The 22184-nt window shown below is 39.8% G+C and overlaps 1 protein-coding gene across 1 annotated transcript in view; it reads left to right on the top strand.

Moving 5' to 3' along the window:
* Nucleotides 1-2618: 2618 nt before the first annotated feature.
* LOC147054562 (membrane-associated phosphatidylinositol transfer protein 3-like) overlaps nucleotides 2619-22184 on the top strand; it is a 46771-nt gene continuing 27205 nt past the window's right edge. Inside the window, exons 1-3 of the mRNA XM_085915545.1 lie at nucleotides 2619-2799; nucleotides 8742-8837; nucleotides 18599-18706. Coding sequence (XP_085771671.1) covers nucleotides 2775-2799; nucleotides 8742-8837; nucleotides 18599-18706 — 229 coding nt within the window. The 5' untranslated portion in view covers nucleotides 2619-2774. The remainder of the gene's footprint in view (nucleotides 2800-8741; nucleotides 8838-18598; nucleotides 18707-22184) is intronic.

Raw genomic sequence — 22184 nt, 5'->3', positions numbered from 1 at the left:
CCAACTAGTTGTAACACAGTGTTCATATTGTTTCGTTTTGAATGTAACAGGCAAAATCCACCTGTTTTGATCCATTTGGCCACTTGCTGTCGATTTAAAATGACATCACAGTTACCAGAGCTCTGATCACAACCAATCACAGCTCACCAGCTGGGCTGTGATTGGTTGTGACCTGGCAACTGTGAATTGTGCTGCTTAACCCATATTTTACAAATGCAATATTAATCAGAATCCCAATTAAAAAACTGAGAAAGGTCGGAGAGACAAAACAGGAAATCAAAGAAATTGCAAGAAAAGTGGCACAATAATTTTTAGACAATTAATTGACTGAATTGAATTAGTACATTGTCAAGATTTTTTTGCATCCATGTGCCATCTGCTGGATCTTGTGGGGCAGTGTCTCATCGATCTTTCGTGGAAGAATGATTTGAGAGGTGAGATGAATAGCAAATCCTCAGTTCGTTCTTGGAGTGACTGTGTAAGTGTCATTGCAGGTTTGTTAGTGCACTTCATGCGGATCAGAAGGTAGCAAGAATCTTCACAGGGAGTGCTACTGTTCAGCTGAGTGGACCATCTGGTGAGTCATTGGCCATAAAGTCAGTCAAGTTTAATAATGCTGTTCGATAATGATAATAATCGATAATAATAATAATAATGATAAAAATAATAAAGAAATCTCACGTCACACAATTTGTGGTTAATTATGTACCTTCTGTCTTTATTTTTGCCTGTTAGTATATGTGGTTGGCAGATATAAATATCAAAAAACAGTTATTCAAAAATATTTGTTTTATATATTATCACAATCAGTCTTGTGTGTTGTAAAGCCGACCAGCCTTAAATATAATGAAAAGTCCAACGAGGATGTCTGTAAACCCTTTTCAAAAGTTCTTTGTGTGCCTTTAATGTTTGAATAAATGAGTTACTAATGAATACTTCATGTGTCTCCACATTGAAGGAAAGCGGAGCAATGTATTCGAATGCCGAGTATGTGGAGACAATACATCTTAGAGAGATTTAAATTAATTAACCTTCTTGCACTGGGCTCCATGAACGAGCTGACTAAATTTACTTGCCCACACACACTATGTGGTATGAGAGATATGTATACGTACAATTCATGTTGTATCAATTGTACTCATTTGCCGTTTCTCTCTACCAAAATTGCAGAGTACCCAATTGGAACAATTTTCAATTTTTTCAATGGAACAATATTCAATTTATTTATCAGTCACTAGTGACAGATTCTTAGGTCATTGTCTGTAATGATGAAATTTCCAAATCTTAGAATACGTATTTAGTATATCCTCTTGTATATGTTAGACAGATCATCTAAGAGGATTACCTGAAATAGTCAGATATCCTTCTTTGTTTGCCCATCTCTAGGTTGTGAATATGGTTGCTTGTTATAGAGTGCCCCCCCCCCCCCTCTCCATTTTCTTCTATGGTTCCTCCATCCTGGCGTGCTGATGAGGTGAGACGTGTCATAAAAAGGTGACATAAGCTCATTTTGACGTACACCAGTGCCAGTCTTGAGCTGGTGGACTCTTTATTTTACAGCCCGAGTGGATCAGATGCAGCAGCGGCTGTAAAACTTGGTGTCAGATTAGTGCAGATCGCTGCTGGATTTCAGGCCAGCCACCTGCTCCATTACTATTTCATCCCTAGAAAGTGTAAGAGACATACAGCCTTTCATATTTTTTGATAATGACAATGGAAAGCTAGTCAAAAGCTCTTTTTTTTTCAATTTTCATCACTCACTGCAGTGGACAGAAATGAATATTAATGTCAAAGTTGCACATTAGTCACTATTCAATACAATGGACAGATATTCCATTTTTTTCCCCTATATGGCGCAGCCACTGGATGGAATAGCTCAATAAAAACTGTTTTTCTCTACATGCATCAATCAATACTAAGGATATTTGATAACTTTTTTGTTTTTGACCGATACAAGTATTCACTCTTGAGTATTTTGAAATTTTAGCCCAGTACAGTGACTGACTGACTGAGGTGCAACTTTGAGTCATTCATTCTCGAACGTTGATTGATACGGGAGCAAATTGTTGGGGTACATGGAAACATTAGTATGTCCAAGATAAGATTTGAATATGCTCATTCATTTCATAAATCTGGTATTCACTGCAGTGAATGATGCGCACCTATGTTATGGAGAGAGACATGTCCAATGTAATGTACTGTAATCTCAAGGTTTTTGGTTTTTTTTGGTTTTAGGCTCCACTTGATTGACGTTCATAAGAAACGATCTTGCCATGTTCGGCAACTTGTGAAGTCAAACCGCTGTTGGGAGTTTTGCTTTTGTTTCTTTGCTGCAGTGTTGGTGGTGACCACCGCGGGGACGTACGGACGCCCTTCAGCCGCGTCGGATGTGCGCACCGCTGGAGGCAGTGGCGCTGCAGACCGGTTCTTGGCTTACTCTCTTCTGGATTAACAAACGCGGCGGGGGGGTTTTGGAGAGGAGGAGAGAGGAAGAAGAGCTTGCTGGGTGGCAATGTGAGCCAAGTCTGCACAGAGACAACAAACCCTCCCCAAAGTATGCGCGACGGCTGCGGTGGAGTCGGTGCGGGCGGGGGCGGGTGGACGTCCGCTTTGACACAGGTGGATGCGTAGCGAGCAGCGCGGCAAGATCTTCGCCGCGAGGAGAGGCGCACCAGGCGGCTGCGGTGTCAAGCTCGCGTCGCGCTCCGCTCAGCCCTCTTTCTTTTTGTGAGCGAGTGGACGATTGAGCAAGAAGATCTCTCTGTGCCGACAGCATGTCTAAGGAGGCGAGAGGAAGAGGTAAGCGAACATCTGCATGCATGCCCGCCCTGTGTACCGTTAACAGGTAGCATACCTCCTCCGTGTGCCTCAATCTGCTGGAATGTTGAACCTCTTTGGGTGCTCTTATTGCACACGTATTTTTGGATGATTATTTTTTCATGTAGTGTTATAGAAGTAACATTGACAGAGGTGATGCACAATTTAGGATTCTTGCTTGGGTGAAGATTTCAAATTAAGCTTTCAGGGTAAGGTTGGAGACTCAATTCAGGCTTAAGGTTTGGAGGTGGTGTTAGAGTTTTAAATCGGGGTTTGAAGGGAAGTTGAGGGATTCAAATTAAGATTTAAAGACACGGTTATAGTGTAAAATCATGCTTCTAGGCTTTCCAAAAGGTTTCAAGAGAGTGTTGAGATTTCTAAGTAGGGCTGAAGGCAACATTTGGGTTTTAAATTATGATTGGGGTATCAACCCTTATGGGTTTGATGACAAGGTTGGGGCTTTAAGACTTATACAGGGTTAGGGTTTTAAATTTGGCTTCCGAGACAAGGTTGGGGCTTTACCGGTTATTTTTTTTCAAGTGTTTGATTTATTTTAGTTGTTTTTGAGATGGTCAGCACATCATTTTTTTTTTTTGACAATGCATTCATGGCAAACAAATATGGGGGAAAAATGAAGAAGAATGACCATGGCAAAGGGAAAAGAAAAAGACATATCACTATTTGCAACAGCTGCTCAAAACAGGAGTGGGAAGAAGAAAATCATATTAGTAAATCCCACCCCATTTACGTATATTATACACTTTCCTCATGATTAGGTTACGCCAATGCAAATCCTACCGGTATAAATAACATTAAGGAAATTGATGTGTTTTACATATCGTTATTATCAAAATAATCATCTGCATGATTTAAAATAGTATATTCCAGCAGCAATTACATACCAACAATAGTAATCAAAAAAATTACATACCAACAATGCCAAGAAAGAGCCAGTGACTGAGCAAATAAGACTAAGCCTCGCCCTCCTAGTAATGAGCCCAGATGAGATACTTTGCTTGTAGTCTTGGTCCAGTCTGCTCCAGTTTTAGCTCACATACAGATGCACAAAACCTCTTCTTGGTAGTACCAAACTTTGGTATTGCAAAATTTCCAAAGTCTTGCACGCTAAGTCCAACAAACAAAAGCTGTATATTATTTGGTAGTGTTTTGTTAAAGGCTGTAAATAAGATTAATAAGGTATAGAGTTTCACAAGGTCATGAATTTTGAATAGGTTTGATTGAATAAAGCAATTATTAGTATGTGCTAGAACCTTTTACATGATGACTAAAGGATTTAAGGAACATTGATAATTATTTACCCATATTTGCATACAAATATAAGGAAAAACAATCTTCAAACAACATCATTTATTCATGATTGAGAGAGACTTGGAAAATGTTGTCCTTATATGTGTGCTGTGGGCATTACACGACATCTTATCAATTATGAATTATTATCAATTATTACTCTCACTCACTGCCCCCCCGCTCATCGGTATTGGCATCTTTTGCATACATTCTGTTTTTGCATACATTGCCAGAAATTTTTATTTAGTCGTTCCAGAAATCATTTTCTTCAAAAGATTGTGTTTTGTCTAGGTACTTTTTGGTAAAGTTTTGTCTTTTTTGCCTTTACCCTGTTTGGTTTAGTTGCAACGTACATGGTACATGTTGAAACCATGATCCCAGACTTTTGAAGGTCTTTAGATGTTTGACATGGTGTTTTTTTTTTTTTTTCAACCTTTTCCACCAATCTCCAAAGACATCAGTCATCAGTTTTTCTCCGCCCCGCCCCCACATATGGGGAGTAATTGACAATTCTCTGCATGTCAAAATTCTTAATCTCATCATCCACTGTTGAAGAAGGGATATCAAGGTCTTTGGAGATGGCTTTATACACTTTGGAGGTCTTGTATTTGGGAATCATAGCACGTGTGATGTCCTCAGACAGCTCCTTTGTTTTCACTATTGTGTCAAAGGAAAGGTGGCATTTTAAAACTTGAAAGGCATCACTTGTTGGTTAATTCCTATCACACCGGCATAGACAATTTAGAATAACCAATTCACAATTGTTATTTACCAATACCAGTAACACAGCACACTTTGAGTTTGAAATTTTTTCCTCCCCATATTTATCATTTTGAATGATTTTCAATTGCTCTTTCATCGAGAAACCCGAGTTCTTCATATATTATATATTAAGGAATAATATATAGGAAATATATTTTTCTCTTGATTCTTTTTTTTTTCGACTGACTTAATGAACTTGATGAGTGCCAATAATGGTGAGCACGACATTATTTCACCCACCGGCGGCGCATGTAATTAAAACGTGCTTTTAGCGGGTCTCTGAAGACCAAATAGACATTCTTATCCGTTTTAGTGACCGATCAGCACTACATATCCTCTCCTCAGGCCATATTTCCTTTCTTTTGCCAATATGTCTGCCAGCAGCAAGCAATATTGGGTTTTCTTTCCAATTTGCTCACAGTCATCTCTGTCATCGTTGCAGCTCGTCCTCCCTCTCACATCCACTTAATAGTGTGAGTTATAGCTCTCCCGAGCATTTGATATTTTTCGTATTAAATGAAAGGCCATCACTCTGGAAGTTTTCCTTTTTAATCATATCCCAGTTGAATAAATGGGCATGGACTTGTTGTTCTGTTATGCGGCTGGCTAAAAATAGCAGCGCCTATAAACCCCCGTCTGTGTTCTGAATGCTAACGCGCCACTTCCGTAAGACATTGCTTATTATTAGCTACTCATAGATATACAGGTATGTTGCGTGGTATGATATTGGACTGTTTAACAGGCAGCCGGCATTCAGCTCACGCATTCCACCTGTGAGCTTTGCTGCATTATGTTTGAGCACACGTAACGACCTTAATTGGAACATAATGGATGATTGTCACGGCGAGGCCGCGCTGTCTGTTTCAGGTCAAGGCGACGGCAGGGAAGCGGCGCCCTGGCGACGCCCGTTTTCTTGATCGATGGATGGTGGGATCATGGATGGGTGTATTTGAGGTGGGATGGATCGAGTTAATCAAGTTCATCGGGTTAATGGATGGATTCAGATGTTTGGATGGATAGATGACTGTGGAATGGATGGATGATTTTTTTTTGTGACCATTGTATATGGATTAGTTGGGATGAATGCAACTCATGGTGGTATGCATTGATGAGTGGGCAGGTAAGGGGATGGCTTTAGATGGGTGAACTGGTTATAGATGCAGGTTAGTGGCTACATGGATTGGTTGGATGGAGGGGTGGATTTATGGTCGGATCCATCGATGCGTTGTTGGGTGAATGGATGGACAGATGTTTGGTTAGGCAGGTAGACGCTGAGATGGATGGATGGATGTTGAGTAGGTGGAAAGGTAGGTTGGATCAAATGGATGATGGCTGGATGCTAAAATGGGTTGATGGGTGAGCGGGTCGATGGATGGATGAAGGGAAAAGGTGATGAGCGGCATGAGGCTTTTCGCCGCCTTCCAGCCGACTGATGCAAAAACCAATCTGCGAGTCTCATGTGAAGAATAAATTAGCGGACGCATTGTTTTGTATTCCCAATTGATTGGATTAGAGAGTCCACATTTCTTTGTTCCCAGCTCTTGAGAAAACGGCATAAACAGCCTCAAATGGCAAGAGTATTCATAGTACTGTATTTCACCCATTTTGCTCAATATACTGTTTAAGAGGAGACGGACAGACGGAGAGTTGGGGATAAACAAAGAGGAAGAAGACCAAAAAAGAACCATGATGGCAAACAAAGAGTGAAGGAAGCAAAAATCTACAGCAACACGTGTTGGAAACAAGTCGGGGACTGAAAAAGAAAAATATAATACAAGCAGTACCTATGTACAAAGGGGATACATGAGGGAGAAAAAGAGGAAAAGTCAACAACTAACAAAAAGACAACTTTTGGTTCTAGTTGAGGAATCTGTGAATAAACCACATGAAAAGAGAACCAAGAGCATAACATGAGAACCAAGACGTGTTCCTTTGGAGAGCCTTACATAAACCAGGAAGAAAAAAAAAAAAAGAGAACAAAAAGCTACAGGTTTGTGACCTTCACAGTGTACTAGTGTCTGAGTGAAGAAGCTATTGAAAGTGACAGCCGCGGTGGATAAAGTCACAAACAAAACGTAAACGTGCTAACACAACCCAACTGTAGGCTATTTGCAGCAAGGTGAATTTAACGGATGAGCACAAAGAGCGACGCTGTCGAGTTGCTGCAGTAGTGAGGACGGTTGGCATCCAGTGTAATTGCGTTTCAGTGCGTGCCAGAGTGTGCTTGTGTTATCGTGTGTGTGATAATGTCCGCCATTCATCTGACATTTTTTGGAGGGCAAATTAATGCTGTGTCCACCACTCATCGACTGCAGCAATTGATTGTGCCGCGATGCGTTTTGATTAAATTGGAGCCCGAGCTATTAATAGCAAGTTTGGGCAGCTCACCAGTCAACTCTGTCCATCGTCTACAGTTGAATTGAAAAAAACTGGCTCGTAGATTTGAAGTCTCTTCAGAGGCTTCCAGTCCTTTTGGCTTCATTTGACTCCTCCCGATGTACTCTTTTAAGTGGAAGAAGGGAACAGTCCCATGTGTAATTGTGCTGAGTCATGCTACAGCCCAGATATGATTATTCCGAAAGTGTGTTAAAGAAAAATGGGTTTTGTTAAAATAAGGTCAAACCTTATTTTTATTTGTAATATCATTATTCAAAAAAGTATTGAAAGGAAAGTTGAAATATTACAAGGGGAAACATTTCTATTGAATAAGACGCTTATATATTGAGGAATATATTGGAATTATACGAGATCTGCCACATTATTCAGCGTTTAATTCCGATTGCGATTCCGATGTCCCACATTTTGTGAAACCAGCTGAGTATTGAATGTTTGGTGCGTCTATCTTTTCATTTGAAAGCTGAATGAGTTCCAGGCGTCAATTGAAATGTTTGCGTGCATCCAGTGCATACAAATGCCGTAGGCAATCAATAAAAAACACCCACTGTGTGTTATTTTTGGACAGTTGTGACCCCTTCATAACAAATGATGTTACGTGTTGTTCGGCATTTGTTTTTTTTTCCAAGCCTTTTCCACACAAATGGTGAAAAAAAAGAAACGTCACGACAGCTGGTGCTGAATATTGATTTGATTTTATTCATTTCCAACCCAAATACATTTTATTGATTCCATTTGTAATCCGCACTCACTGTTAGCCTTCTTCTCAGGCATCTCGTTCTGATGATATAATGTAGAATAATAAAACAATTTATGAAACTCAAAACACTTGCCTGTCAACCTTTACTATTGAAATGAATGGGAAATGGGAATCGTGTTTTTAAATATACAAAAAATAGCATGATATAATATGGTATTTTGTTAAAAATGCAATACCATGAGAGAATATTAAGAATTAAATAGTTTTTGCATCATGATTTTAAATGTCAATGCCCATTGACATTGTACTACTTGTGATGTGTGTGGCTTGGCCACCTGGGGGTTGTAGAATATGGACATACAAAATGCATAAAGAAGAGTTTTACCTCTAAGTGACTCAGTAAGCTGCAGTACAATTTGTCATTTTTCACATAGGACTAAGAATACGGTGATCCCTCGTTTCCCGTGGTAGATGTGTTTCAAAACCACCCGCAAAAAAACTTCTGCAAAGTAGAAACATTTATAGTATTATTTAGAAATTTAAACACCGCATTCTGAGGAACCTCGGTGAAGGAGAGGCCGGATTTTCGCCATTTGCATCCGGCCGGCCGGCCACGAATCAGCAATAGGTGAAGCACAAAGTGGCGAAGGATCACTGTATATGGCTGTGATGGTTGTTGTATTGTCTGTGTTGCTGCACCGTTTTTGTTCAAATATCCATTGCTCAAAATGTGTGTTTTGGTGTTTGTGTGAACACAAAGGTTCGTCACGGAAGCACAGCGCCACCCACTGGTGTTTGCAGAACATCGCGCAAGAATCTGTGGACAGCTCAGATGAAGAATTTTTCGACGCCCGAGGTTGGTGTTACACTTATTTCCTGATGTTGCCCTGTCAAATGTGTGCCAAAAACGATCGAGTAGTAATTAAAACCCAAAACAATACACAGCAGTGTGCAAAATCTAGCAGGGGCAAAAAAAAAGCGGTGACCTCCGGCATCCACTTGAGTCGGGGGAATCCAAATCCAGTCGATTACAAGGCATCAATTATTGAAGAGGTTGGAAGTTGGAGACAAACATGATTGAACCAAATATCAATGCCACAAAGAGAAGCTGTGAGCTCACAGTTTGAACAGTCAGTGATGCTGAAAATCGGAGCAAGGACACACAAGGTTGTTTCTACAACTTTAAAATGGGATGCAGCATTTATTTCCCACACAATATAAGAAAAAACAATGAAGAAGTTATAAACCACTTTGACGTTCTTATGCTTGACTTTGATTTGCTGCCATGTCTGTTTCATGGTACGGCCACCACATCGTTTACATCAAATATTCATTCATCTATTCATCGCCAATGATAATCAATCATAAAATGACTTCACTTTTAAATTGGCCACATATTCAATTGATTTGAACGAATCGCTCGTGATTGGAAAACCTTAACTCACAGACTAAACAAATATCTTGAGTATAATTTTTTGATCATTTTGACTTCTTCCATGTTCAGCATGTGGAAATTAACCATCGGGTTTGACGCATTGACACAGTCAACAATTTTCTGCCAGCATTCTTCTCTTGGCTTAATTGCAGAAACAGTGGAACGTTTTGCAGTTTGAATTTTTTTTTTATATTCTTCATAACCCTCCATGATCACAATTTGCTCCTCCTGAGTGAAATATGCGGCCCTTGAACGGTCCATTTGTTTTGTTTAATGACGCTCCAAACGCCCCCTTTTATGTGAATGTGCACAAAGCCTGGGGATGAAAGCCTGTCTTAACAAAGCCACCATCGTTGTACCAATTTTCTCAGATTGTGGATTTAGGCCTTCTTGATCGAGATGACGCAATAAAAACCTAGCTTTGTTGAACTTCCTTTGTAGTATATCCCTCTGACTTGAACTTTTTCTGGCGAGTAATTAAAACAAAAAAAAAGTACCCCAGTGTGCACGTTTATCGACAGCTTTGCTAATAAACAAAAACAAAGCTAACGACATCAGTGGCATGGTTAGTAATTAAGTGCAGCGCACCACAGAGAAGGAGGATTTGCTCAGCCAATAATGAAGCGGCGCTTACGCCAGATGGAAGGAAGCAGGGAGATGCCATCCACATGGGATGGATATTTATCCTTCCGATGGGACATGAGTGCACCTGGAGGGTAATTGATGCTGTTAAAGTAAGACATTAATTAAAGGAGTAGATTGGAATGGATCAGTTAGGATCAACTTGAAAACTTGAGTGATTATACTCCATAAAATGCCTTGACTTAGATCAATAGTAGAACGTAAAGCAAACATTTTTATTATTAAAAGCTGTGGATAGGGATCGCCATACATAATTTTTCCCCAACACAAAAATGATTTTTGGAACATTATTGGCATTTCTTTTTTTTTTTTTAATAAATATATAAAAATTCCTTTTTTTTATGCAGTGTCCGCATACATTTCATCTGATAACAAAGTAGTACAATAAGAAGTCTCATAGTTTGTAGGTTATATTATGAGACTGGATTCTTGTAAAAATAATTAAAGAAGAAAAATAAATGTCTATAAAAATACACGTTTTTTTTTAAAAACTAGATGTTTATTGTAAAGGGCGACCTTTTGGACTGAAAAACGATGAAAGCGATTTTAAATGTCCTGAATATACACAAAGATGGAGAAGAGTTTTTCTATTGTGAACTGTAAAACCATTTTATCAAGGCAAAGATCCCGCATGTCAACAATGACGTTGAAACGCTCCGATGCTTTTCATGTTTTGAGACACTTTAATGCATTTAGCCCGTAGCTACAAAATTGATCAAAGCCAAGCTCAACATAGTGTGAAAAGCTTTGTGCTCCCGGGATAATGAATGCACTCATGCGTCCTTTCCTCAAGTGAAGATTGTCATCATAAAATCTTAACTATACAGACAATGTTTTGAGTCTTATTAATATTCCTGGCTCTCCAACAAGTGTTTACAGATGCACAGCTTTCTCATAAGAATATGTTCAAAACAATTGAGTGCTCTTTAAATGCTCTCTTGATCAGGACCAAAGAGTGGCAGTCCATATGTTTATTCATTGCTCTGTCTGTAATCTTTCAAAGATAAATCTATTAATATAGAGGATTTTAAAAAAAGCATATTTTTAAGAGTTGATTTTCTTGGGTGGGCGTTAAAATCTCGTGACATTTTTTCCCCAATTTTTTTTGTTTAGAGAAAAACCATATGGAGGTGAAGTCATGATGGTATGAGGTTAGTCTTATTTTATTTTCTAGTTTTATCTAGTTTTTCTAGTTTTTTTAGTTTGTGATATTACAGCAATTAAGATTTTTTCAGAAAACAATCCCGTAGGAGAATAGTCATAAGAAGAACAAAAAATTATCCTATGAGAAGTTATATTTATTCAGTATGAAAAGTCATGCCCTTGCATACTATTGTTTGGGATGGATGGATGGATGGATGGATGGATGGATGGATGGATGGATGGATGGATGGATGGATGGATGGATGGATGGATGGATGGATGGATGAATCTGACTATGATAATGTGTTTTTTCTTTTGGATTTCTAAAACATTTGTACACACTTTATGCTATTGTTCCGCTCTTATATTAACAACTGGAATCCTTACATGCAGACCTCCACCAAGGCTTGATTTGCTGCATAATTAGTCACACTCGGAATACTATAGTAAATATGCATAACAAGATTACATTGGACAACATAAGACTCATGTATTGAGCAAAAGCTGCACGTGCATCACCTAATCAGCCACAGATCAACACTGAGATCCCCCTGTGGCCCCTGCACACGCACACAGAAACACTGATACCAACATTCTCCCTTCCATCTCACCATCAGGAATATTGAAAAAAAAAAAAAGGAGCTTTATTGTGTCAACATGTGAGAACTCAAATGAAAAACACCAAACAATAATCTAGTCAATATGAAGCCGGATAATAGTAAATGAGTGGTGATTCCTCAGAGACTGCAAGGGAAGCTTAGTATCTTTTCACAGCCAAACTATATGATGAGATTTTAAATTCTTAACAATTTCATGGATGCATCAAATTTGGAAACAATGGGACAACATTTCTAGGACAAGTTTGTCTTTGTTGCTCAGTGAAACAGCCCCTATTAGCTGAATTGATTTGTTTTCAAAGGACTTGCGGAAATGGACGTAATTGATTCTACAATAGCAACTTTAAACCAAATTGGCTGGCGTTATTTTTGTTTTTGGTATGGCCTCTTGAAACCTTTTTGTTTGTTTGCTCATGATGAACCTTCTGAAATTTCTTGTTGCACAGTCAACTGGCCTCAGGAGCTGCCTTTCTTTTTAAAAGGACAACATGAAAATGGATGCTGCCTTGTTATCTTTACAGACATGAGCATGGTGAATGTAACACTAAACAATGTTAACACCGAATCGTACGACCATTTACGGTAAACATATCCAGTAAACACATGCTTACATCTAAACATCATTTCCATGCGACAGATTTCCTTTCACGCTCCATCTGTCAATTTGCGTCATTATGCAAATGGATTCCATCAAATTCGGATTAACAACTCGGTGAATTTGTCAAGGACTTGCACTGATAGACAATGTGGCGATTGAATTGGCAACCCCGGGTGGCCCTGCGGTGGCGGCCCGTCAATATCAAATATCAGCACGACTCAGCAGTATATGTAGTGAGGAATGACTTGTATTGTTACGCGTAAATGAAACACCTCTTAAGCGATTCTATACTGCATAGGAACAGACTGCTAAGACTTGAGTGCAAAATCCATTAGAGCACACTACAGGAATGAGCTGACGCCTCACCGTGTTAGGACTAATATTGAAAATTGCATCTCACTGAGCCGCTGATGAAGATAAGATGCTGCCGGCGGCTGCGTGACGCTGTGAGAGAAGAGGACAAAACACACCAGAGCCAGACAACTCAATGCGTGCGACCGATCGGAAATTGCATCGTGTCTTGGTCGGTTTTATTCGGAGGCCGAATGAATCACATCCGCACGACGCAACCTTTGAGGGGAATTCAGCACCGAAAACCAGTTTCAATTAGCAACAGGAATTTGGCAGACATGTCTAGTCTCTCGAAAGTAAAACTAGAAATGCACAGCAAGTCTGCCATTTTGATTCATAGTGGCCATTTTAGAATCATTTTTGCTGTTTCAAGCAGCCCTTTGGAAGGAAACCTGTTTTACAGTTTTTGTTTGATTGACATCAAGTTTGAACCACACATATTAGTCATCAGACCAGTAAAAACTGTATTTTATTTTATTATATTTATTATTTTGTTTATATTTTATTTTAATATTATTTTTTAAAGTGAAGAGAATTTACAATTTTAGTAATGACGTAAATCTGATGCACAATTTGTCTTTGCGGGCCACATAAAATGATGTGACGGGCCGTATCTGGCCCCCGGGTCTTGAGTTTCACACCAGTGACCGAGCCCTTTTGTCAGATGACTATCAATCGAATTTAAGCCACATATTCTGACAGAGAGACAAAATATGTTATTGTATGTGGGTAAAGTATAACAGCAATGCTTTCTAACTCGCAATAAAACACAAAACAAACAATCATTCAGTTCACAAATTTGTAGAAAGGTCATCTCTCAAAGCCAATTTAACTTAATGTGATTTTTTTTTTTATCCATATCTATAATAGGTAGACTTGTTAAAAAAAAAAAGTATTGAAATCATGCTGGAAAAGACACAGGAGGGAAGTCAGTCATTGTTGGAGATTTTGATTGAACCACATATACTAGACAGATAGATGACTAATTGCAGTTATTGTTTTTGTGTGTGGGCTGACCATGGCAGTAAAACATGATGTTTCCACACAATAATTCAGCTCGTGATTTTTTTTCCAACCACCAAAGCCCGTTTTATTTGGAAAGACGAAATCTGGTCTGCAAAACACCTCAAGGAGCTGTGTCTGAAAACACGTAGGGTGTATGCTATTTTACGTTGAAGTGGCCATTTCAATATCATGTGGGCTATTTCCATGGCTCCTTGAAAAACAAATGGCTTATTTAATCTGATTGCTATTAAATGTGAACAAGGTGTGCTGGACAGATGCGGGCAGAAATTGCAAGGTTTTTTTTTTGTTTTTTTTTTTGCTTGCTGAGTATGGCGGGTAAGTTTGATTTGTTACTATAAAACCTGAAACTCCAATCACCTTAGCTTCACAAGGTTTTGCTGTGAAGAGATTTATTGGTGCTCCTCAATGGCAGCAGATGTCTGATGTGGCAATTTCCTTCAAATTCGCATACTCACATTATGTTCTGTGTCAGGTCTCAAATTTAAGTTTGCTCAAGTGACAAAACAAAACAAACTACCGGCTGTCTGAAGGTCACATACAGTAGCTAGAATATAACATAACACGTTAATGACATTAACAATGAGTAAAAAAAGCAGAAAAGATTGGAGGATAACTAAAGTTTGTGTTTTCCCGTCTATCTCTTCCATCTTGCTCTTATATCTTATTAGATCATTCGAGAGAGACAATCAGTCAATGGAGACGTAATGTATTTGTTTTCTTGCTCATAATATTTCATAGGGAAGGTTAGCCAAGAGCCTTTTTTTTTCTGCAGGCGTTGGCAGACAACACATTTGTACGCCATGTACTTTCTCCAATTTGAACACTGAGAGAGTCATCAAAAATGTCTGACAGTCCTTGGAGGAATAGTGTTTGTCAAGAGACTTTCATCTCTGCTATTGTCACTCCTTTTACGTCACTCCTCTCAGGACGACGGTCACGTCGAAAGGCAATTTTTTTCTCACATTCGTCAGATCTACTTTATGACACCATTGTAAATCTGTGAATAGAGAAAGAGGATCATTCGTGAATGTGTTTCTGAGCTCCTGCAAACTTCAACACTTTTGGGATTTATTTGCAGCTGAAGGTGTCTTTACTTGTTTTTTCTGAGCGTAAGGTTGAATGGTGGGATCTTTTTTTTTTTTTTATTGGATTTAATTGAAGAAATTGTTTGTTGACACCTACCGGTAAATCATTTCAGAGTGGCAAGTCCATTATGAACACCAAGTTCGAGATATGACTTTGTAGGGGTGTGTCAGTAGTTTTTACTTTTTGTGATACCGGCAAAAAGACTTTGCAGTTTCAGGTTGGCAATCTGTGTAGGAGACTTGCTTCAATCCACTTGGATAAATTACTTGGAAATTCCTCAAAGTTCGAGCCCCGCAATTCACCCACAACAGCCACTTTAGACCAAAGTGCTCCGACTTCTTCTGCCTTTCTGGAAAGGGGGTTTGAGATGTTTCTGTGCCTCCTGTTGTGATAGGCCTGTCCACCCAATTTAGTGTCAGTCCGTGAAACTGGTATTGGGGGCTTATTCTTTGAGTCAAGATCTGACCTTGTGGAGTTGGCCTATTATAGTTTTGAGATTTATGGCAGGTCATCTAACCTTGTTGCTATGCTCTGTGTTGACTTGTCAAACAGCGCTTCTTAAGACTTTTTTATGCATCTGCTCATGACAGATATACTGGCTTTGAGGGCTAAATTTTCAAATACACAGAGAATTGTCATTGTTGTATATATTCAATGTAGCATCATCCATCTGTGGTTTAAATTTGGTTCCAAAAGAACACAATTTATAATAAAAATTCACCTTTGATGAATCTCTGGAAATGGTGGAAATGATAATGAAATCTCCACGTTCAATCAAAATGGAGGTCCACCCAGCCATTTCATGCATGGCTTCTGAAGCCTTTTTTTTGTAGGTCTGCTTGTGAAAGATAATGCAAAAATGATGTGGAAATATGGTTTTAAATAAAGATAATTCCAGCTCCCTAGTGGCCAACAAAAATCGCTGAGGCGAGGCCTTTATTTTTGAGGAAATGCTAGCTGTTGTCATGTTAGGAGTCTAGCAAAGCCATTGGAATACTGTTTTTATGGCCGCCATAAGTGTAGCGGAGAGTCATCAAAGCACCCCTTTATCTGCGTAATGACAGTTCGACTACATCATGGCTATCACGGCTCCGTCAATGAGGACGTTACATCCTTGAAATGACCCTACCCAGGGGGCCCGCTTAAGAGGATCTCCATGCCAGTGTACTGTGAAATCACTCAAAAATAATTCCAGAATGAAGAGACGCTATAGATCCTGAAATGACAATGCGTCAGTCTTAGTTAAGAAGTGTATACATTTGTCTATCGACAAGTTTTGGGCGGGCAAAGCTATCTTTCATTATTTGCTGAAATACTTATTACCTGGGAAAAGTCAAGGTGTAATGCATTGAGAAAATGAGAATGTTCTGCTGTCTTGTCATTTCTTTGAAACCTTCACCCATTAGGGGAAAGTCCTCCTATCTCATCTGACTGTGCGTCATCGGATGTCGATGGAGGCCAAAACAAAAGCCGTCACATAATTGCAATTCGTCTACGTAAGATGAGATTCAAGTATTTCTGGAAATGTATTTCGCAATCCAGCTCTCTCCCTCGTGCCCATTCACTGTGTGCTGTCAACTTGAAGGATGTCTTGAATATTTTGTATTTTTTTTGGGCCAATCCTTGGAGGTAGTGTGCTAATAACATGCAGGCCAAGTCCCTCACTTTCCTCCTTGCTCCTCACAGCCACTTCAAAGCACTTTGCTGTATTGCCTTTCATTCCAAGGCTACTGTCAACCTCCCTGGAATGTAAAAAAATAAATAAAATAGCCTCCAACAGCAGTTTCATCGATCATGTGATCATTTGGTGGGGTCATTCATGACGGAACGCACTAGAAAGTGTCAAGGGTCAGAAATGGACAGTGTGCCATTATGGTGAAAGAGGCAATTTTTGACCAATTCTAAGAGGTGGTACTTTAACTCCAATGGGATTGTCTATCACAAAAAGTCTCAAGGATCTGTTTGGCAAACTGAAAAGGAAGACACTTTGGGAGGACAAAAAAAGCAGGAACGTCTCAAGTACCCATGCCCAAAATTGGAAATTTGTGTGTGTGTGTATATTTTACTTGTGTTACTCGTGTGCCTTGAAAGGAGACATCCTAGTGATTGATGGAATGGACTTTGTTAGTCTCGGATTGAGCGTTCTGGCGTGAGTCGGCAACCTTGCCAAAGTTTTATTGTTTGGCTCAAAGTGCATCAACGACCTTGGCTGTCCTTGTCCACATGCAAGGGCAAAGTGCCTTCATTTGCATAAAACCTTTTAAATTGGGGCACAGGTTGATCAAGGTAGTATTGTACTTTCGTCCGTCCGTCCATCCATCCGTCCGTCCGTCCGTCCGTCCGTCCGTCCATCCATCCATCCATCCATCCATCCATCCATCCATCCATCCATCCATCCATCCATCCATCCATCCATCCATCAGTCCATCCATTTTCTACACCGCTTGTCCCCACGGGGGTCGCGGGATTGTGCTTTTAGCTAAGTGTTATTATTCTGAGTTGAAAACTTGGCTCGCTTTCTATTTTCTCTACATTTGCGCAATCTTGGCACAAAACTCATTGGGTTGAAATTAATTCCAAGCACTGCCAAATCGTCCATCTATCATGCCTCCAGAGACTACACAAACAAGTTTATATCGATTAAAGTCCGCACAATGGACAAAAATCCATCATTTAATCCATCATCTACGTAGATCCCAAACTCTGTTGGCAGTCAGATTGAGGCACAGGAGGAGTCCATATTGTGGATGTACTCCAACTTTGCCCCTGTCAGAAGATTGAATGAAGTCCATTTACTTTGCATTCCCCCGCCGAACAAACGCTGATCCCATATCTAGTGACAAACGGTGACCATTTGAGCCTCTGTGGCGTGATCCGAACAGATAGCACCTCGCCGGCTTCTGTGGGAGGAAGAGTGAGAAATGAAAGAATCTGTCATTTTCTGCCCCCCATTTTATGACTCATCCAGAGCGAGCCGACAAAAACACTGACCACTCCAACTGGCTTCGCTTGTCCATGTGCCGTAAGCCTCACAAGTGTCCAATAGACTTTAGGCAATCATTGACCGTGACAGCCTAACACCTTGCGTTGCAGCTGTTTTTTTTTTTTAGCTGCCACCACAGGGGGCGCTTTCCATTTAGACTCCTATGCCAATACAATGGGACTAGCTAAAACTGGAATCAGGGATATTAGGCTATTATAGAATGCAAACATTTTCATTTCGCAATGTAGGATGTAGGCAGAGGCGTTGATAACACATACATTTTAAATATGAATCACAACAACCATTTTATTTTTATGGACGGGAAAAGATTTTTGCTTTCCTGTGAATCACTGAACTACTACTGAGTTTTAGAAACATTACTTCTGGGAAATGCTGGACATTTCTGTTTCATGGAATCCACCAGCTAATGTCACACAAGGTCCTTTGAAATGATTTTCCCAGTTTTTATTTGCTACTTTTTTTTTTAGCACACTGTTGTAATTCTCAACAAAGCCGCAGAGAGAGTAAATATGACAAAAGACAAAATATCGACATGATAATGCATCCTATCACAATCCTACAGAGACAACCAACATCAAATGATATATACCACAAGGTCCAGTTATCCGATAAAGTTTTTTACGCTTGCCGGCATATTTATTGATTTTATGTTTGTTTAATGGATGTGTTTGTGTGTGTGCGTCTTTGTGTGTGTGGTTGTGCGTGTGCGCCCCAGCAGATGTAATGGAGGGCAAAAATGCCATGCTGCTGGGCATGAGTCAGTGGAACTCCAACGACCTGGTGGAGCAGATTGAGACATTGGGACACATGGACCCATCTCATGGTAATCACACACAAGATACACGGTGGACTATGTCTTGCAAAACCTGAACACCGACAGTCCTCCATCTCGCTAGGTCCTTTTTAGGAAATGGAGGGCAAACACAGAATGCAGTCTAGAAAGTCTTTTGACTGATAGTCAGACTACCCTCACACTTGAACTAAACATTGTGGGGCCTCCATTGCATGCTGTATATGAGACAACTATAGGCAGTGAACCGCATGCTGCTTCACCACGTCAGACTATACCCGATTACATTGCTGCTTGGTCTTTCTTTATTTCCTGCATCTGTTTGGTACAATCCCACAACTCTCTGTGTTGACTAGTAAAGAATTGTGTTACCGTATTGGCCCGAATATAAGATGAGGTTTTTTTCATGGAAATAAAACAAAAAAAAAGGGGGGGGTCATCTTACATTCGGGGTCTAGACAAAGGCTTTTTTCAAACTTAAAAAAGAGGGGGGGGGGGGTCGTCTTATATTCGGGCCAACACGGTATTTGTGGCTCAATGTAATGGCTCGATGTAAACTAAACAGAAGAATCAGAAGATATTATACAATGCATGACATTCTGTGCATCAGTTTTGAAAAAAAAAAACACTAGAAAGACAACAAAGATATTGGTGTTATGTCAACTTCATCTCAGCTATATTGCCACAAGAATGTATGACTTTTAGATGATAATATTTTCCACCCTTAATGTGTTTGAATTGATTTAGCATCCCCTCCCCCCCCCCCCCCCTGCAATTCATTGTTTACTGCTGAAAATGCCAAAATGGCCCGACCTCACCGCTTCATTTGAATACCACAAGCAATATTCCAAATGTCACTGGCCTCATATTAACAACCAGCCCAGTGGTGGAAGAAGAAAAGAAAAAAAAAACACAAAATGAGAATAGGGAGATTACAGTCTGATGCTACGACTTGATTCTTTGGTGATTTGGAATAAAAGGAGCTTGAGCCCAAGATGAATATAACAGGGGTGCGGGAGGTTGGTTTGGGGGGGCAGCACAAATGATGACATGCAAAATATGCAATCTGTTTGAACCTTAGAGCGCTTTCTCTCTTGCTCTCGCCGTCTGTTGGCTTCAATCGCTGATGCTAGTGGAATAATAGCTTGGAGCTATCTGAAAATGATCAAAACTGCAGCGCTACACTGTACAAGGTCTTTTGACAAACACGGCAGCTCTTGCCACATTAAAACCAAACATGGAATAGCCTCATGATGACATACATATAATTGTTTACTGGGCACTGATTATTTCCCGAATAATTTTTTGTGTAGATTTCTTGCACTAAAGATGAATGTACCTCTCTATGCAATTTGATGTAAGGTATTAATCCCTAACAAAGCGAAGAATCCTAAAAGAATCCATTCAGGCAAATGTTAACCATCCTGAGTGATGCTGCTGACACAATGGGAAACTTTCATTTGTCCTCATAAATCAGCTCAGGTTTTTATGGAGATTTATGCAGAGTGTTTTGGGTTTTCAATAGAATACTTGAACTTGCTCTGCAGCCACAGAGGGATTTGATCAATTGCTGCTTTGCTATTAATAATAATCATATTTAAGCCTTCAAGTGTCGCTTCCAGTAACGTGGCGTGGTAAATGTAAATACACAGTACAGCTTCAATCAGTCAATTCTTCTCAATGTAACTTCAGCTCAGTGAGCATCCAAGGAAATAACACCATCCTGTGTGTTTGGTTTTAATTAAGCTTCCAAACTAGGGTTAGTGTTTCGATTTAAGTTTAGTCTCAAGGTCAAGGGCTTCAAATTATTGTTTCGAGCCGGTGTAAGGTTTTAAATGATTGTTTCAAGATAGGGTTAGAGTCTCAAATTAAGGTTTAATGCATAGGCTGAGATCTTAAATAAGGGTTTTGAAACCAGGGTTACAGTTGCCTTTGAAGCCAAGGTTAAGGTTTCAAATTAGGGTTTCAACGCAGGCTTTAGACTCAGTTAGAAAGAAAATGTAATTACTGACCTGCTTTTTTGATTTAATCGCAATCAATTGTCTTGAAATTTTGACGACAGCTAGTAACATTAATTATGTCTTTTTTTTTTTTAATGACAGTAACAGCTTGACCCTGGAGCCTTTTCATTATTTCCATTGCGAAAACGTCTTCAAAATACGGACAAAAAAAAAAAAAAAAAAAAAAAAAGGAGCTGTAAAGGTTCTGTGAAACCTCCAAATAAAAGCTAAGCAAAAGATTTCAATGACTGAACTTCAGTGGGAAACGTACCACAGAGATCAAAGAATTATCTCCTGTGGAGATCCTCCACAAAGTGCCTCTTACACACACACTCTCTCTCACACACACACACACACCCACACACACACACACACACACCCACACACACACACGCACATGCTCTCTCACACATAGCAACAGGGGGCCACTCACCAAAGCATCAAGGACCTGTGAAGTGCCCGCTTGTCACACAAGTACTGGACTCTTTTGAGCATTGAGCGTGACCGAATGTGCAATGAACTTTTATTTTTTTGGGACTATTTTAAGTCGTTGTTTAGTTCTCTTGTGCACTGTGGACCAATCACATCAAAGTCATTGCATAACATGTCCATTCCCTGCATGACTGTAGAGTTTGTTTTGTATCACAAATAACTTACAAGGAACAATTAGTTTTTTTTTTTTTTTTACTCTCTACGCCTTATTTCGTCTCTGCAAGGTGCCGGATATCATGAATAACTGTCAAGAGGAGTGATCACATTAATAGCTCCCAGCTGTCCATATTTTAGTCCCATCATCATTTGTGCGCGCGTAATAAGCGCTGACATTAGCTCGGGTCACATCGGAGTGCGGTGCGGGTCGGCCTCGTGGCTTTAAGGGGAAATCTACCCGCAATTAACGGCTGAAAAGTGCAGCGGGCTCGTCTCAGTCAGCGCCGCCTATTAAATCTCCATCTATTTGTTGCTTCCTCTGAAGCCTTTATGGCTTCCTTACCTCTCCAATTATTCCTTCAGCTTCCATTTTTTTCCCAATTGTCCCCAGCCTGTGTGCTCCCATTTATTCCGCCACTCTGCCCTTTTCGTACATCGCCACTATCACCATTATGTCCCTCTCTGAACGTCGCATATTTGTCACTCTGCTCATCGAAACACTTGGTAGAATGCCTCAGTAAAACAGGATAATCTGATCAAAGTAGAGGTGATGGCTTTTAGGTTAGGGTTTTGAATTAGGCTTTTACACGAGACGAGGTAGGGTTGTGTTTGTGAGACACTTGTGTGATTCGTTTGGCATAAATTAAGGCTTGAAGCCGTCATTGGTGCTTCAAAATGGATTCCAAATTCGGGCTTCACACGATGACGATAAATCTGGGTTATGGTTTTAAGTTAGGGTTTCAAATATGAGGTTCAAGATATTACGGTTTCAAATTTCAAGTTAACCTTCAAAACGGCTTTCAAGGTTAGGGGCTTCAGTTGAATTTTTCAAACCTGGTTTAGGGTTTCAATTTAGGGTTACA

The sequence above is a fragment of the Syngnathus leptorhynchus genome, chromosome 7 (genome assembly GCF_054491065.1).
Source record: "Syngnathus leptorhynchus isolate UIUO chromosome 7, UIUO_Slep, whole genome shotgun sequence".
NCBI classification, from domain to species: Eukaryota; Metazoa; Chordata; class Actinopteri; order Syngnathiformes; family Syngnathidae; genus Syngnathus; species Syngnathus leptorhynchus.
Note: the sequence above shows the minus strand (reverse complement) of the source record. Positions and strands in the feature narration are given on the sequence as shown.